General features: G+C 42.8%; 1 protein-coding gene across 1 annotated transcript in view; it reads left to right on the top strand.

Moving 5' to 3' along the window:
• The first annotated feature begins 12683 nt into the window (after positions 1 to 12683).
• Positions 12684 to 18043, top strand: part of DAO (D-amino acid oxidase) — a 38205-nt gene continuing 32845 nt past the window's right edge. Inside the window, 1 exon segment of the mRNA XM_040416603.1 lies at positions 12684 to 12822. Within this exon segment, the coding sequence (XP_040272537.1) occupies positions 12779 to 12822 (44 nt within the window). The 5' untranslated portion in view covers positions 12684 to 12778.

Below are 18043 nucleotides of genomic sequence, written 5' to 3'. Positions count from 1 at the left end.
AAAAAAATTTAATATGTTCTATTTATTTTGCGATGCGGACGGATCACGGACCCATTCAAGTTGAATGGGTCTGGATCCGTCGCAGCAGCCTGTACGGATGGTGCCCGTGCATTTGGGACCACAAACTGTGGCCCCCAATGCACGGAACGGCCGAACAGCCGTGTGAATGAGCCCTTACACTGTTGTGCAATGTTGCCAGTAGTTATTCTTTTTTTGTCCTTGCATTTTTTTTGCTTTTTTAACATATTTCTTTATTATGATTTTCTATTATGTTTGCAATAAATTTATTAGGAAGAATGACAGAGAAAACGTGTTACTTTGCTCTATTCTACTTTTTTGTAGAAGACTGATTTTCAGCTGGTGAAAGACATCCATAGGAAAAATTTCTTTAGGTCATGATAATCTCTAAGTAAAAATGGGTGACATTTCAGAGATCCCTTTTTAATATGCTTTCCAACTTTAGACATGACATAAATGTCACATATCCTGCCAGGTGTGGCTAGTGCTGCATCCAAATGGATATTAAATGAAGGGATAGCCACATATATGGCAGTCGGAACTAACGTGGGATGTTTTATACCAGTGAGTGGTCTATGTAGCTCTCTATTCAAGGATGGTAGAAGGGATCTGGCAGACAAATTAGTATCTTGGAAAAAGTGGTTTTACTGAACTTATGTGGGGCAACAAGCTTGTTGGTTACAAGGATCTCACAAAAGGCAACTGGCTTGGTGGTTACAAACTCTCTTTATAGATAAAAGGCTTGGCACTATCAGAGTCTTAATGGCAGCATACACCCAACTCAATGGTCATCAACTGTGTTGCACTCAACTCAATGGGCATCAACAATTCTGCACTGGAGTCTCCCTCTGGTGGCAGTGATGAAGATGGCTCCTTGTTGCATAGTTTGATGTGGACACTCTCCATGTGGTGCACACTTTACACAGGTATGACCACAGGCCTTGGATCATTTCCAAATGATGCACATAAATGCTTACAGTCATTAGGCTCGACACAGTCTAAGCAACAGCTCCTGTACTTTGTCTCACAGACCATGTATGCCATTCTCTACACAGGTGTTTCACTTATGTGGCTGGTCTGTTCCTCCTGACCTGGTCCTCTGAATGCTTACAGGTTGAGGGACAGGAAGTGCTATCTATGGTCAGGTGCCTCTTGTTCAAAGCTCCCTTCTGCTACAGATGTCTCTTCTCCAACCGCTACCTAGGCACCTAAGGCAGTGCCCCAAATGATGTCACTCATCTGCATGTCCTACCTAACTACCATGCAGTGTGACTGGTCCTCTCTATAACAGCAGCTGTGGTGCAATGAAAATGGGTTGCTGCTTTCATTTTTCAAAACCGCTTCTGAAATCTGGTAGAATCTGTTTGCATCAACTTTGTTTTTCTTGTGGCCTAATTTTGAAAAGGAGATCTCATTTTCCTACTGTTAATTCTTAACCCAGCAGTTTAACTTCTTAGATGCTGAGTGTATAGTGGCATCTAAGCAGGCGCCCTCTCTCACCCCATTGTTCCTCCCCCCCAACATGATTGCGGTGTGCCAAGGGGTTGCCATGGCAGTCAGGGGCCTAACAATGGTATCCAGGCCTGCCATGTACGGATGCCTATTAGGCATTCTGTCAGTTTTACTGTAACTGAGACAATACACTTCAATACAGAAGTATTGCTGTGTATTGCTTAGGTGATGAGGGGATTGCAGATTAAAGTGTAGGTTGTTAAATGCCTTTATTTCTATAACACTCCCCCCCCCCCCAAAAAAAATATGCATAATTGGTATTGCTGTGTCCATAACTACTAGTACAATAAAAGGAACACATTATTTATCCTGTGCAATAAACACTGAAAAACTAATTTAAAAATGCCAAAATTGCTGAGTTTTGTTCAAACAACTTCCCAATGCAACACAGTCATATGTACCTCAAAAAGGCAACAATTAAAATGACAGCTTTTCCAAACAAGCCCCTACACAGCTCTGTATATGAAAAATAAAAATTATTAGTTAAAAGTCTTTAATTGCAGCAGCACAAAAACAAATGATTTTTCAAAAATAAGGGCCCAGATTTACTAATCCTGATGGCATAAGCTAGATAGGCTGACTATCGGATCACCAGAGCTCAAGGTGGATTATAAATGTGGTGCAGGGATAGACACTTTTCTCTGACTCTGAACTAACTATTGTTTGGTTTACTTTTAAACAGAATTTTACATCAGAATTGTGCAATTGTGGTGCAAAATGTTGCCTCTTAGGCCATGCCCCCTTCCTGTGAAACTCCACCACTTCTGACTAAGACCCACCTCTTTTTGAGCAAGGTGAAAAAAAAGTGTAGAAACCATAATTGTGCCAATTTGCACCACTTTTGAGTAAATCTGGTAATGGTGTTTTATTTTGCAAAAGTAGAAATACAAAGAAAGAAATTTGATGTTCCTGTAATTGTACTGACCTGCGGAATAAATTTATCATGCTGTGAAATCAAAACCCAAGAAAAAATTGCAGAATTTTTTATTTTTTAATGCCATCCCCCCAGGAAATAATAATAAAGTTATACAGTACATTAGATGTACACCAAGTCAAGGTGTACCTCTTAAAAAGGCAAGCCCTCATACAGCTATGTTGATGGAAACATAAAAAAAGTTAGAAAATCTGGATAAGGAAAAAAAAAAAAAAAAAAATTGCTGTGTCCCAAAGTCTACAGTATGTCATATCCTTGCTATTTGTAAAATCTCTCCATATAGGCAAAAAAAAAAGGAATCTTCATTGTTCATTATTTATGTTGTCATGTCATAGGCACAACTCTCATAGCCAGTCGCACTTTTGATGGTTTGAAGCTAGACTTGTGATTTAGTGGACTCAGATGAACTAAAAGAAAATGGGTTAGACCTGTCACTGGGGCGTTCTTACGCAGTCAGACTTGTTCATACAGAATACAGAGCGGTGTGTACATTTGGCAGGCTCGCACTATTTAACATGACAAATACCTGTGCCACACCTTTTTAATTATTGTTGTGCTAGACATGCCTGCAAATGGACTGCATTGTTTTTCATTTGGAAACTACAGTATACTTACCCCTGTGAAAAATATTGAATTCTGTATACTGCTTCAGAAGTGATGAAACTGACATTGACAAGTTGGCAGAGGGAGTCACAGTATGAGGCAAATCACTGACCATAATGAATAATATAGCCTAGAATAATATCTAGTTATTGTGTAGTAAACTACTAGTTGCAGTCGATACATTTTCATGATATCTTTTGCAGCACAAAGGCACGGACCCGAAAGCCCACAGAAGGGCTTCTGTGTGTTTCTGTGGACTTCCAGGTCCATGCCTCCGCTCCACAAAAGATAGGACATGTAGTAGCATCTTGCAGATCACGGACCAATTGAAAACAATGGGTCTGCACAGCAATGCAATGAAGGTGTCACGGTCACGTACACACACACACAGGGGGGAGGATAGTGACCACTGCGCTCCACCCTCACCCCTGGCCCTGCCTACATGCCTCACGAGTCCTGATGACAGGGGACAACTGGACGGCAGTCCTTAACTTAGTATACGTGCGGGAAGGACAGACAAGACAAATAACGGATAGTGAACGGACCGGGTCAAAACCAAGAGGACAACGCAGTACAGAGGGATAAGCAAAGAAAGGTCAGGAGAAGCCGGGGTCATAAATACCAGGAGAGTCGAGAAGTACCAAAGGAGTCCGCAAAGAATAGTCAGGTGGAAGCCGAGGTCAATATTCCAGGAAGGAGGAGCAGGCAAAGGATCGTCAGGGAACAGGATCATGTAAGTACACAGGTATCCAACAACTGCCAGGAACCTAAATTAACAGGCAACCTGTGGCCAGCAGGCTGCCTGTATTTATAGTTGGGAGTCAGGGTCATGTGATGTGGCCAGCGTCACATGACCGACAGACCAACCAGTCGAGCACCGAGTGATCAGCTCGGCGCTCAAGGCAGACCTAGGAGCAGGGAGCCTCCCAGCTAGTAAAGCCGCCCTGGGAACGAGGTCAAACACAGATCCTCGCTCCCGAAGCTAAGCAGCAGGTCTGCGGCTGATGGGAGACCGAGTGCACCTTAGAAACCCCGTTACAGAAGGGTTCACACAGCTGGTGTGTCACGGATGGTGTTGCAGAAAACTGGAAGTTATAAATAAATAAACATCTGACTGACTTGATCCCAAACTAAGGAACATATGGGTGAGCCCTATAAAACCCCTAGAGCTCTCCCTGACTGCTATGCCCATGCAAAGATCTTTATGATAGATGATTGCATGCCCTCGTACCTAGACAATGTGACACCTGAAAACCCTATAATAGTGAGGGGACACGACCACCGGCTCCCTGCACTTAATACGGAGGGAGTGAGGGTCACCTAGAATCAAGCCAGCACGGAAACACGAATAAAGGAAAAAGACTTATCTGAGGAACCAGCAGTTGCAGCCTCTAGCAGTGAACACAATCCAGGAAGTAGTATAAACCGCAAAGTGAGGCAGTATGGGAGGGAATATAAAGGGAGGCAATTAGTGTAAATAGATGACAGCTGGGAGAAGGAAAAGAGATGACAAAGTGAAACCAAAACAAAGAACATCATGCAAGAGGTACAGAAGAACGTCTGCCAGAGCTTCTCAGAGAGCTGGCGGTGACATGGTGCCTGTGTTTTGCAGACCCGTTGTTTGCAATACAGGCACAGTGGCAACATAATCATGTGAATGTGGCCTAAAGCAGTCACCTGGCTTCCCTTCTGGATCCTAGCCATCATCTTCTTCAACACTTGAAAATGCCAAAGAATGGGCTGCATCTTTTATTAGCCCCTTCCTGCCAATGCTGATGATCACAGCATCCAAGTGTTTTATAGAAGGAGGGGGCTCCTTCTGTCACCCCATGGGACCCTCACCACAAGGCCTCATGAGTGGCCGAATACACTGCAGCACAGAAGTATTGCAGTCTATTATACACACAATCGCTTGTTGAGTAAAAAATATTAGTTAAATAAAATGTTAAAGAAATGTAAACAAATGGAAAAAAGTATTCCCTTGTGTAAAAAATGCTAACAGAACAAAAAATAATAATCGCATAATTGGTATTGTGATGTGCATACTAATCTGAACTATAAAGTTATCATGTGATCACCATAAAAAAGCCAGAATAGATGTTTTTGCTTATCCCAACTGTAAAACAAAAAAAATGATATGTACCCCAAATCGGTACCAATCAAAATAACAGTTTGTCTTGCAAGAAAACACACACACACATCAGTTGATGGAAAAATACAAAAATTGTGGATGTTTGAAAGCAGCAACAAAAAATTAAAAATAAACACAAAATTAAATAGACAAAAATGTATTTTTGTTGTGCAAAATTTGTAAGACTTAACAAAATTACATACATTTGGTATCACCATAGTAAAACTGACCTTCAGAATAAGATTGACATGTCATTTATACCATATAGTAAATTGCGTAAAAAAAAAAATCAACCAAAAATGTCATATGTACCCAAACTGGTACTAATGAAAGCTATAGCTCACCCCCACAAAAAAATACATTTTGCAGGAGTCTATATGTTGTAAACATTTGTGACACATTTGTCAAATCATGCAATGTTTAATAAACTCGGTGCATCTATAAGTCTGTCTTGAGTATTTACTCTCCTTTCTGTGCCACATACTGTATATATTGGAGTAACACTGAGACTATTTTTAAGACTTTTTAAAGAGTCTCAGTTGAGAGATCTGTCTTAAATCGGCTTGACAGGATGACCATGCCCACAGGTGTGGACTGGGAAATTATGCATGCATGTGAAGAAGTATGGATTCAATATAAGTGCAAGGGAAACGCTCTTATACCTCCTGTTATGTAATATCAGAGTACATTACAAGAGGAGGTATGAGGAGAGGACTACAACTCTCAGCATGTCCAGTCCATTATTATATAATATCAGGGTATATTACAACATCCTGGATATGCTGGGAGTTGTATACCTCGTCTGATATTACATAATAACTGCTTGGACATGCTGGGAGTTGTAGTCTTCTCTTATACCTCCTCTTGTAATGTATTCTGATATTACATAACATAATAACGGCTTGGACATCCTGGAAGTTATAGTCCTATCCTCTTATACGTCCCCCTGTAATGTGCTCTGATATTAAATAATAATGGCTTGGACATGCTGGGAGTTTTAGTTCTCTCCTGTTATACCTCCTGCATTAATGTGCTCTGAATTAGGGCCGGGACAATGGATAGGATAGGTCATCAATATTAGATCGGCGGGGGTCTGACACCCGGCACTCCCGACGATCAGCTGTTTGAGGAGACTCAGTGCGCATGTTTCGTCTCCCTCCTCTCTTCCTGCTCTGCTGCTGTATGTCTATAGGACAGCAGCAGTGAACAGCACGCGTCGTCTCCTCAAACAGCTGATCGGCGGGGGCGTCGGACTGTGTTTTTAGCACATTATTACAAGATGTGGGCCCCCCCTTTTGATTTTACCCAGGGCCACATTTTGTGTAAAGGCCCTGGGTAAAATACTTCTCTATGTACACCACTGCTCAGCGTTTCGAGTCTCTGAATGGCCGACCAGCCAAAGCTGCAGCACTGAGCATACTCTTTATGCAGAGGGGGCCAGCTGTATAATACAGCAGGCACCCAGCTGCAATAACGGAGAATGGCAATCACGCCGAACCCCATCATTTAACCCCTTAGATGCTGTGATGTAAGGCAGAGCGATGCAGCTCCCACTGCCTTTTGATCGGAGCCCCCGCAGTGAAATCGTAGGGCTCCGATCGGTTACCATGGGAGCTTGGGTGCTGCTGAAGCTTCTCAGGGCTGTCATAATAATCAGCCTGCTGAGCTATGCACGAGGCATAGCTTAGAAGATAGAGCAGCAGAATTCCATTCACCCTAATAGTTCTCTATTTGGCCGAATGGGACAAGGGGTCATGGGTCTGCCTCCTTCCCCGCCCACGTCACACCCCCTTTTTTCCGCCACCTCAGAAAAGTGACGTTAACGGGGAAAAGTTGCAGATGCGGCAGCAAATCCCCTTTGCCACTTTGGCGCACTTTGCATCATAAATGCCCCCCATTGGTTTTGAAGGTGGTCATAACCTTTAATTATGCTACAATGGAGTTCCACACCAATCCTGAGATTAACGGGGCTGCAGTGCTACATTCCCTTTTCATATTTTTCTCCCAGCAAAAAACTGTGAAAGGGACACAATCTTAAAACATCACTGCACTCCTATTATTCTCAGAATCAGGGGGAGTTCCATCAGTTGGACCCTCAATAATTAGGAAGTGATGGCATATCTGAGCGATATGCCATCATCGCCTGTGATAGAAATAACCTTATGGTTAGTTTAGGCTTTGAATGCATACCAGTAGTTAGGATCTGAATTGTTGTTACATAAGGGTGGAGTTATGTGGATTACCATAGTTTATGAATAAGTAGTCTTACCTAACATTCGGTGACACAGTTTCACAGCAAGGCATCCTTCCCTAGTGGAAAGTGAAGTTAGTACTGTTACTACCTTGTCGATTAGAAGGGACATCATAAGTATAGGTTTGCTAGTTATTTTGTGTATCGTATTTTTTTGTCAAATGCTTGCCTGGTTGTATGTAATAGCTTTATCTGTTTATTTAGACGCTGTGCCTTACAAGCAGTACTGAATGCCAGGTCTCTATTAATAGGATTTTAATGGATTTTCCCTCTATGGAAAATCTATTTGATCGTGTGGGTCTGACACGTGGTGGGGTTCATACTTACCCCCTTCAATCAACCGTTTGAGAAGGCACCAGGGCTCCTCTGAGCGCCCAGCCTTCTCTGTGCTTACCAAGAACCGCGCCGTACATTGTATAGCGGCTGTACTTGGTATTGCAACTCAGCCCCATTCAATTCTATGGGGTTGAGCTGTGCCAAAAGCACAAGACCGATGAACGTAACGTCACTCTGCCTAGGGAAAGCAGTGAGTAGACCTCAGCGCTACTGTGAGCTCTGCTGCCTTCTCGAATAGCTGATTGGTGGGGGTCCAACACCCGGGACCCCCGCCAATCAGATACTGAACACCTATCCAGTATTTTTTTTGCGGAACGGACATACGGACAAGGTCGGGTGATCACTGACATCTTTATAGGCCAATTATCAGCTTTTTTAGAAACACTCATCCCTGATAATTGATTATTGGTCTGTATAAACGTACCTTAAAGGCTAATGGACACCTTTTTGGGGCCTTTTTTTTAATTATTGCTCATTTTGGGCAACAAATCATGTTGTCAGCTGGTCTTTATTAAAAATGTAAACCGTTTTTCTTCTACAGGTTTCAGTTTCAGTCCTCTGGATAGCTTATCAGTATCTGATCGGTGGGAGTCCGATACCCAGGACCACCGCCAATCAGCTGTTTGACAAGGCACCAGTGCTCACAGTAGCGCCGCTGCCTTCTCCAGCTTTTCCTAGGCTGAGCGACGACATTGGTCACATGGCCTAGGCGCAGCTCAGCCCCATAGAAGTGATGGCACTGTGCCTGGTGAACACGGAAGCCACGGCGCTCACAGGAGCGCCAATGCCTTCTCAAACAGCTGATTGGGATCGGACCCTACCAATCAGATACTGATGACCTGTCCCAAGGTTAGGCTATCAGTATTAAAGTCTCGGAAAACCTCTTTAACGCTTAGAACATTGCAAGGCTTTGCACAATTGTAGAGGAAATTTGTGGACTTGACCAGAAGAATATTTTATAATAAGTAACCATTGTGACAGTGGAGAACATGGCAATAGAAATGAGCAACGTAAAAATTAAAGACAAGAAAATAAATTCAACAGTAACCAGAAAGAACAGCTGTCAGATGAAATACAGGATTCTGTATAGTACAATATTTGGCATATGCTTAAAGGGGGTGTCCAAGCGCCCACCACAATTTTAATTACTGTATGTGCCCAAATCTGCTCTGGGGTCGGACAACCAATTTAAAGGGGTTGTTCTGCCAGGGAAATCTTGAGAGAAAAAAAAATCCCTTTTATAGGGGTTGTCCAGTTTGATAAACTCCTGTTCACCTGAGTGACCACAGATGTTGGGAGGCTGCTGGATCTTACTTCTTCTCAGTTGTCTTTTTCCTCTGTGAGAAGCAGTCATTGAGCGTTCATGGGCAAATAAACCCTGTTAACTTGAAGCTTCTGTCTCCTGGAAACCCAATAGCATCATAGCTCTGATGCCACGTACTGCTAAATCCAGCTCCTCTACACATATAGGAATTATACATATAATTAGATGTATACTGTAGCTGCACCGTTTATCTTGTGCTCTGGGGTTCACTGGAACATTACGTTCAATATCCAATGGTCAGTGAACGTCTGGTCCCTAATATTCATTAGACTGTTAGTATCCCATGTTTAGTGCTTCCTAGTCACTTGCTTACTCAATGTCCAGTTCTTTGATGTAGCAGTACTGTCACGGACGTTCCCGCGACAAGTGGCAGGAGATCGGTGAGACTGGCAACATGTGGTTTGATCTGACATGTTTTCCGTTTAGATCAAATGACGTCTGTGTTGTTTCTGGTGCTTACCATACCTTCTTTCCCCAGGTGTGGCTATTATGGTCATTTCACCTTCTCTATTTATAGTTGCTTCTCCCACAATTCTGTGCGGTTTATAGCTTCTGTTTGAAACTTTTGGATAGATTGTTGTTGGATCTCGGCTTAGTTCCTGGTGCTTCCATAGCCTCTTTGAAGTTAAGTCTTTTCTTTCCCTTTTGTATAGGTTCTGTGTGTTGCATTTCCCTATTGTTTGTATTAGGCCTGAAGGAGACTCCTGTTCGTCCTTCCTTTTGGAGGAACAGGTAGTCTCGTCCCTGCCATTAGTACCACGGTCCTATAGGGCTTGATAGGACTCTAGGTATTCCTGCGTATGAACTCACCTACCTCCGGAGTCTGTTCATACCGGTAGTCAGTCAGGATTTTGGTTAGGGTTTTCACTAGGAGGTGTCCTTCTTCCTTCCCTAGTTCTCAGGCCTGATTCCCTGTTCCCCCCTTCCCTCCTATGCTCAGTGTGGTGTTTCCCTCCCACACCAAAGCTTGACAAGTACATTTTGTGTCCTCTATTGGTACATTCAGTGTGTTGTACAAAACTGGTACCTATATTTATAATCTGGTTGTCAAGTTGTTCTGGTGGTCCAGGAATTATTTTACATAGCCTAGCAAGCATTGTATTGGAGCTTTCTGCTGAGTTGATTGGAGCTGTTACATACATTTATGTGCTTTTAAAGAGGTTATACCACAAAATAATTTAATTTAATTTTTTAAGTAAAGCCCACCCTTATTTTAACATATAAATGCAAAAAAAGCTGCTTTCCACTGTAATTTCCAACTATTATCTACAGGACTTGTCTCATTCCTTTCTGTGGGTGGGCAGCAGCTCATCAAGCACGTGAAACCACAGGAGTGCTCTGCAATCATCTCTTGTTATTCCACAAAAATAGTCTCTTACACAGCACTAGAGCGTATGGTATGCCATGCAATTTTCTTCTCCACTGTCTAGAGAGAGATATAGTCTTATAGTTTTATGAATGGCAGCAGCTTTAGACAGGGCAATTGTCAGGAATGAGCATTCCTAAGGACACTCTCTCTCCCAATAATTGCCCCTATAGTCGGCTGGTGAAAAGGGGCCTTTAGAAAGCCTCTGTGTTAATGACTTCTCTAGGAGATGATTCGTAAAAGGTGTTTCAGTTAAAATACAGATGTTGCCGTTACATCTAGAGGCTCTGCTCTCTGTGCAACTGCTGCACCCTCTCCACTTTGATTGACAGAGCCAGGCATGGCAGTTGCAGAGAGAGCTAAGCCTCTAGGAGTAATGGCAATGCCCCCGTTGCTCCTAGAGGTTCATCAGTAAATATGCATATGCAGGCACAGATGAAAATGGGACCAACATGGATGCCTTCAGCTCCAAAGTGCACATGCAGCTGGGAGGCTAGGTTTCCACATTCAAGTTTTCTAATGCAGTTTTTGAAGCCAAAAACAGGAGTGAATAAAAAAAAAAGTCCTTTAGGCATGATGCACACGGATGCGGACCCATTCACTTCAATGGGGCCGCAAAAGATGCGGACAGCACTCCGTGTGTGTCCGCATCCGTTGCTCCGTTCCGTGGTCCGCAAAAAAAAATATAACATGTCCTATTCTTGTCCGCGCTTTGTGGACAAGAATAGGCAGTTATATTAAAGGCTGTCCATGCCGTTTTGCAAAATTGCGGAAAGCACACTGACGCCATCCGTGTTTTGCGGATCCGCAGTTTGCGGACCGCAAAACACACAACAGTCGTGTGCATGAGGCCTTATACTTACTCTCTCTTTATAATCCACACATGGCTTTTGACTTCAAAAACTACATAAAAAAACTGAAAGTGTAAAAGTGTGTACGTGTGGATTTCATAGTTGCTAAGCCCATTAAAGGGCTTGTCCGAAACCCACAAAAAATGGCTGGATGACTGGAAAGGGTTTGAAGAAACAAAATCTTATCTTTTGAAAGTCTCACTGTTCTAGTCTCACTGTTCACAACACAGTGTGCTGTCCGCATCCATTCCTGCCCCATAGACTACGGACGTGTGAATGGACCCTTATATAGCACTATTATATTCTGCAGCGCTTTACAGACATTAGCATCAAGCTGTCCCCAATGGGGCTCACAATCTAAGGTCCCTATCAGTATGTCTTTGGAGTGTGGGAGCAATTTGCGGAACGGATGCGGACCCATTATACGGACGTATGAATGGAGCCTTAGTGCGTAAAAAAATAAATACAGTAATCTAAAATTGACAGGACCAGACATCTCGCTTGGCCATGTCAATCTTGCACTTGCGCGTTGCTCCCAGTAGCTGCACAAGCGCAGTGGCTCTGCTGCCGCTACCTGAGCAGCACAGAGGAAGACTGTGCATGCGCCACTACAAAGCGCAGGCATGAGATTGACAGGACCAGACCATATGTCTTGCCTTATCAATCAAGGGGTAGGGTTTTGAGCAGCATTTTTTTTTCTTTTTTTTTTAACAGATTTGATTAGTCAAAATTAATTCAGTCAGCTCTACTCAGAATCAGTACAAATCTAAGGCTACTTTCACACTCGCGTTTGGTGCGGATCCGTCATGGATCTGCACAGACGGATCCGTTCAGATAATACAACCGTCTGCATCCGTTCAGAACGGATCCGTTTGTGTTATCTTTAACATAGCCAAGACAGATCCGTCATGAACTCCATTGAAAGTCAATGGAGGACGGATCCGTTTTCTATTGTGCCAGATTGTGTCAGTGAAAACGGATCCGTACCCATTGACTTACACTGTGTGTCAGAACGGATCCGTTTGGCTCAGTTTTGCCACACGGACACCAAAACGCTGCAAGCGGAATGGAGACGGAACGGAGGCAAACTGATGCATTCTGAGCGGATCCTTATCCATTCAGAATGCATTAGGGCAAAACTGATCCGTTTTGGACCGCTTGTGAGAGCCCTGAACGGATCTCACAAACGGAAACCAAACCGCCAGTGTGAAAGTAGCCTAAGTAATAATTTATCTTTTGATTACAGGCAGACATTCCTCCTACAGTAAGTAATGGTGTGCCGCAGCTGAACACACGTTGCAGTTCTTAGTTCAGCCAGTGTAGTGCTGCCGACACCGACATCAGTCTGTGCTGTGCTCATACCATAGAGTAACTGAAAATGAAACTTTGCAGGGACATTTCCTTGTGTGGCAGCTGCATGGATGTGGGAGCTGAACTTGTTCATTTTGAGCTATGCTCTGGAAAGGTGCTTCTTCATGTCTGGTTCACTCTGCCAGGTACCGCTCTCTTGCATTATTGGATGCCACACTGTATGCTTACATTACAAATTAGCTTGTTCGTTACAATTTAAAGGAACAGTACTACTAATATGCAAGTGCACACATAAGGCAGCTAACTGCATAATTACAGGAGATATATCAGAACAACCACACTATTCTTCCATTCCTTTCGCTGTTTCCTAATAGGCATCCACTGGGGAAATCACACACAACTGCCTTGTTTCCTCTTAAAGGGGTTGTGCTTTATGTATAGTTTTTCAGACCTGAATATAAGCATCTTACATATATATCTTAATTAGAAGGGCTGTGCCATTTTGACACTTTCTGAAGCTATGCCTCCTTGTTAGCATAGTCTTCTACAGAATCTACAGTATCAACTGTGTGCTGCTGAAATCCTGAAAATGTCTAGAGATGGGGGAGTGGGCACTCGGCCTCCTCCATTGCAGCACAATCTGTGCCTGCGCAGGCACAACAGCGGTGTGCAGTGGAGCAGGCTGATGGATGTACTCACAAATACTGTTCTGAATTCCCATATAACAAAGATAGCAGTAAATGTTCCTCCAAGGTGCAACAGTTTTGTACTTATTAGCATCTTTTCAGCATCATGGTACAGTACATATTTATCATTCTATATAGATCTTATTACTAGTAGAAAATGGAAAAAAAGAACACAGGGAAAATGTAATGTGATTAAGATGAGATTGACAAAGTATGAACTGCTAGTGGTGCTTGGTCAATGACAACACAACCTTTATTTTGGGTTCTGAACATGAGAAAACGGGCCACAATCTGAATTTAGTAGGAGAAGATTATATTGTTGAAAGAGTAGTAGATGCTTTGAACAAACTTCCATCACATGTGGTTGGAAAATCAACAATAAGGGTCCATTCACACATCCGCAATTTCATTCCGAATTGCGGACCCATTCATTTCTATGGGGCAGCACGATGTGCTGCCCGGATCCAGAATTGCGGATCCGCACTTCCGGGTCCGCAATTCCGTTCCCGAAAAAAATAGAACATGTCCTATTCCTGTCCGCAATTGCGGACAAGAATAGGCATTTTCTATTAAGTGCCGGCGATGTGTGGTCCGCAAAATGCGGAACGCACATCGCAGATGTCCGTGTTTTGTGGATCCGCAAAACACACACGGACGTGTGAATGGACCCTAAGTGAAGAAAGGTGCCTGGGGATATATCTATCCTAAGAGAAAAATAACAAGGAAAATACAAGGGCAGATGAGATGGACCATGTGGTCTTTTTCTGTTGCCATTCATTTGTCAGCTCCAAAACACCCCCAAAACTAGAGTAAGCTGTGTATAGTGTAAGTGACTCAGAGTCTGGTGTGTGACAAACTAGCAGTAAAATGCATTGAGAGGACTCCTGAGCTCCAGCACATAATAGAGAGGACTCCTGTCAACGCATTTTACTGCCAGTTTGTTGGAGCACAGCATCAGAACGCAAGTGAGTATGAAGATAAAAAATACATAATCGGACTCAAGATCATTTACACTATGTTTGTACATGCACACCCACTGTGTATGGGGTATCAGGAGAAATAGCCCTTGGCTGAACAAGCATTTGGCCTACATCTAATGTGTAAGGCTACTTTTGCACGGTCAGTATATTGCATCGCTATTCTGTCAGCCTACTACCAGGTCGTCAACTCTTCACGGATTGATCGGTATAGATAGGTGATGCATCTCTAATTAATTACTAAAACTCCAGTTAAAAGGGGTGGGAACCCTACTCCAGCAAAATATCCACTGAGTGCTACAAGGGCTCTGCTTGTGAATCTAATTAATTACTGTCACAGAGGAGTGAGGTGCTAAAAGAAAACTAATCTTTATTAAACGCAAGAGAAACAAAACAAAATTTGGGGTGATATCTGTACCCTCAAGAAAGAAAACCTATGGTGAAAACGTATAACCCAGAACACATAGAGGACTTAAAACATATAGGTCATGTGTGTCCTAAATGGGGTGGTAACGCTCAGTGTGTACATCTGAGCTCCACTAGAGCAGTTATCACCAAGGTGTAAAACAATGTTTGATAACCACACCGCACGGTCGTCAGTATCCCCAGAAATCGGTGTGGGTAATCACACCTTACTGGTTGACGCTGTGGAGTGTGTGTGTGTGTGTCCAGGAAGGATTGGGATGGTACAGGCTAATTCATTCCCATTATAGGCTCCATGTTAAATTCAGTCAAAGGCCCCAGGTTGTAGCCTCAACACTAACAACCATCTCAGGGTATAATGTCCATGCCTACAACCCTGATCCCCCAGCCCTACTTGCCTACAAAATCTCAGCTAGCTATATTTCCCACATGTGCATCTGGCTCGACGCGTTTCTTCAAATGTGAGTCACCAGGAGCTAGTCAAACAGTGGTTATACAGTGGAGAAACCGCTGCCACATTGAAGGTATGCAGCAGAGTGCCCGGCGCTGGTATGGCCGTTCACTGTTCAATGTGGCAGCTGTTTCTCACTCCGTTATGTGGGGTGTTACATAGGACTGCAGATAACATCTATGACATCTGAACTCAGAGAGTTATAAGATGGTGGGGGTCAGACTCCTGGCACCCCCACCAATCAGCTGTTTGAGGAGACCGCGATGTCCCAGTGAGCGCCGCAGCCTCTTTGCTCCTTACCAAGCACAGCGCTGTCCATTTGATAGCATTGTGCTTGGTATTGCAGCTCAGCCCCAATCACTCAGATAAGACAGAGCTGCACCTAGACCATGTGATGTCATATGGCCTAGGAAGAGACTGGCGCTCACGAAGCACCGCAGCCTCTTCATACAGAAAAAAAATTAAACTAAAATGGAGGGAGGGGCCCGAGTTGGGTAGACAGCCCCGGACCTATCATGCACTTAATCCGCCCCTGTTCTGGGGATACTGGCGACCGGGCGGTGTGGTTATCAAACATTGTTTTACACCTTTGTGGTCTAGTGGAGCTCAGGTGTACACACTGAGCGTTACCACCCCATTTTGGACACACATGACATGTTTTTTTTTTATTGAGATTTTCAAATAAATTGAACAGCACAATCAAAATGTTCATCAAGTTGTATGACTCATTCTTTAAAAAAAAAAAGATATTGCAAAGACATAGCATAGAATATAAATTTACCCCCCCAACTAACTCCCACCCCCCTCCCTACCCGTCCCACAGATACTGTGGCTCCAATCATTATATATGTATATTATCTTTATAACTTTCAAAGACCTGGTGACAGGTTAGCTTATGCTTTGATTACCTCGCTACATTCCTTTATATTAGCTCATTTACCATTTCCGTGGGATAAAAAGCTTGTATGTAAGCTAACCATTTTGTGTGGTATACTTTGCAGGCCCTTTCCCCCACCCCTATCTGCTGCCCACTTGTCTGCCAAAAGGCATTTTTTTGTATGCTCTATCATTTCTTTTATGGACGGCACTGTTGGTGTCAACTAATGTTTTAGGATACCTCTCTTAGTGGCTAATAGTGACACACGTTGCATTAAGGGTCCATTCACAGGTCCGTCGTGTATTGCGGATCCGCAATACACCCAGCTGGCACCCCCATAATGCATTGCAGAGGGGATCAGGCCCCCAAAAGTTAAAGTCAGAAATAAAGTAAAAAAATTGAAATTTTAAGTGTTTTTGATTAAAAAAAACGAAGTTTCAAGTGAAAAAAGAAAAATGTTTCCCCTGATTTTATAATAAAAAAAAAAGAAACACACATATTAGGTATCGGCGCGTCCGTAATGACCGACTTTATAAATATATCACATGATCCACCCCGTCCGATAAACACCCAAAAAATAAATAAGCTAAAAACGGTGTAAAAAAATGCAATTTTTGCCACCTTACATCACAAAAAGTGCAACACCAAGCGATCAAAAAGGTGTATGTCCCACAAAATGATACCAATAAAACCGTCACCTCATCCCGCAAAAAAAATGAGCCCCTACATTAGAAAGTCGCCCAAAAAAGAAAAAAACTATAGCTCTCAGAACATAATTTTTTTTTTTGTTTCATATATGCTATTATTGTGTTAAAGTGTTTTGGTGTCCGCCTCCAGAGCGGAATGGAGGCGGAACGGAGGCAAACTGATGCATTCTGAACGGATCCTTTTTCATTCAGAATGCATTTGGGCAAAACTGATCCATTTTGGACCGCTTGTGAGAGCCCTGAACGGATCTCACAAACGGAAACTAAAACGCCATTGTGAAAGTAGCCTTATTACCTGACACTATGCAACGTCCCGTCACAGTGCAGTGCAGGCCGAAAGAAGACCAGGGAGCAGTGAGTGTCGGCACTGTCTGGAGCAAGCCAAGTTAGTTTTTTCTTTTTACGTCCAATCTCGGGCTGATGGGGGTCTGATCTGAGGCTGATGAAAGTTTTGGGGTCTAATCTGAGGTATGATAAAGAATGGGAGTCTGATGAAAAATATTTTTATCTTATTTTCCTCTTCCAAATCCTAGATGCGTCTTATAGTCCACAAATATGTTATCTCGAACAACCCCTTTAAAGTAAGCTGTTGAGGTGTTTTGCAAGGTTGGTAACTATAAGGCCACTTTCATTGTTGCAGAAATATTCCCCACAGATACCACTGTAATGAACAACGTTTTTGGGTGAATTAGAATAACTTATACAAAGAATCTCTGGCATTACTTGGTGACTCATGCTTCAGTCAGCATAATCTGTTTATCATAACATAAGGTCTAGGACCTCATGAAGGTAAGATGTTGACTTTATTTGCATGACTGAAGCTATGAGATGTGCTTAAACTGCCTTGAGAGATGTCAAACCCTTCACTTTTGTTAAAGGTTATCTTAAAATAGAGAAACCAAATAGCTTCTTTAACATCTCTTTTGAACCGATCCTCCTTTGTGTCTAAAATGGGAAACTCACTGTAAACAAATGAGTGTCCTTTGTCCTTAAGATTTAGGTACACTGTTCTAACACCTCTCCTCATGCAGTTTTATCACACCTCATAACTTTAGTCATTAAAAAAATGCAATCAACTTGAGCGTCTTGACCTTGTGTTGATTATGATAAACAGATTATGCTGAAACATCAGTCACAAGTATTTAATGCCAGAGATTCCTTGTACAAGTTATTCTTATTGGAAGAAAAAAAGCCAGTCAGATGACAAGCGAAACACTTTCAATAAATTCAGTTGCTGTGGCTTATATACCATGGCTTGGTTGATGAGATGCTTCACAGACGTCTT

This window comes from Bufo bufo, chromosome 2 (assembly GCF_905171765.1).
Source record: "Bufo bufo chromosome 2, aBufBuf1.1, whole genome shotgun sequence".
NCBI lineage: Eukaryota > Metazoa > Chordata > Amphibia > Anura > Bufonidae > Bufo > Bufo bufo.
The sequence above is the reverse complement of the archived record's forward strand: the minus strand, read 5'-3'. Positions and strand labels throughout refer to the sequence as shown.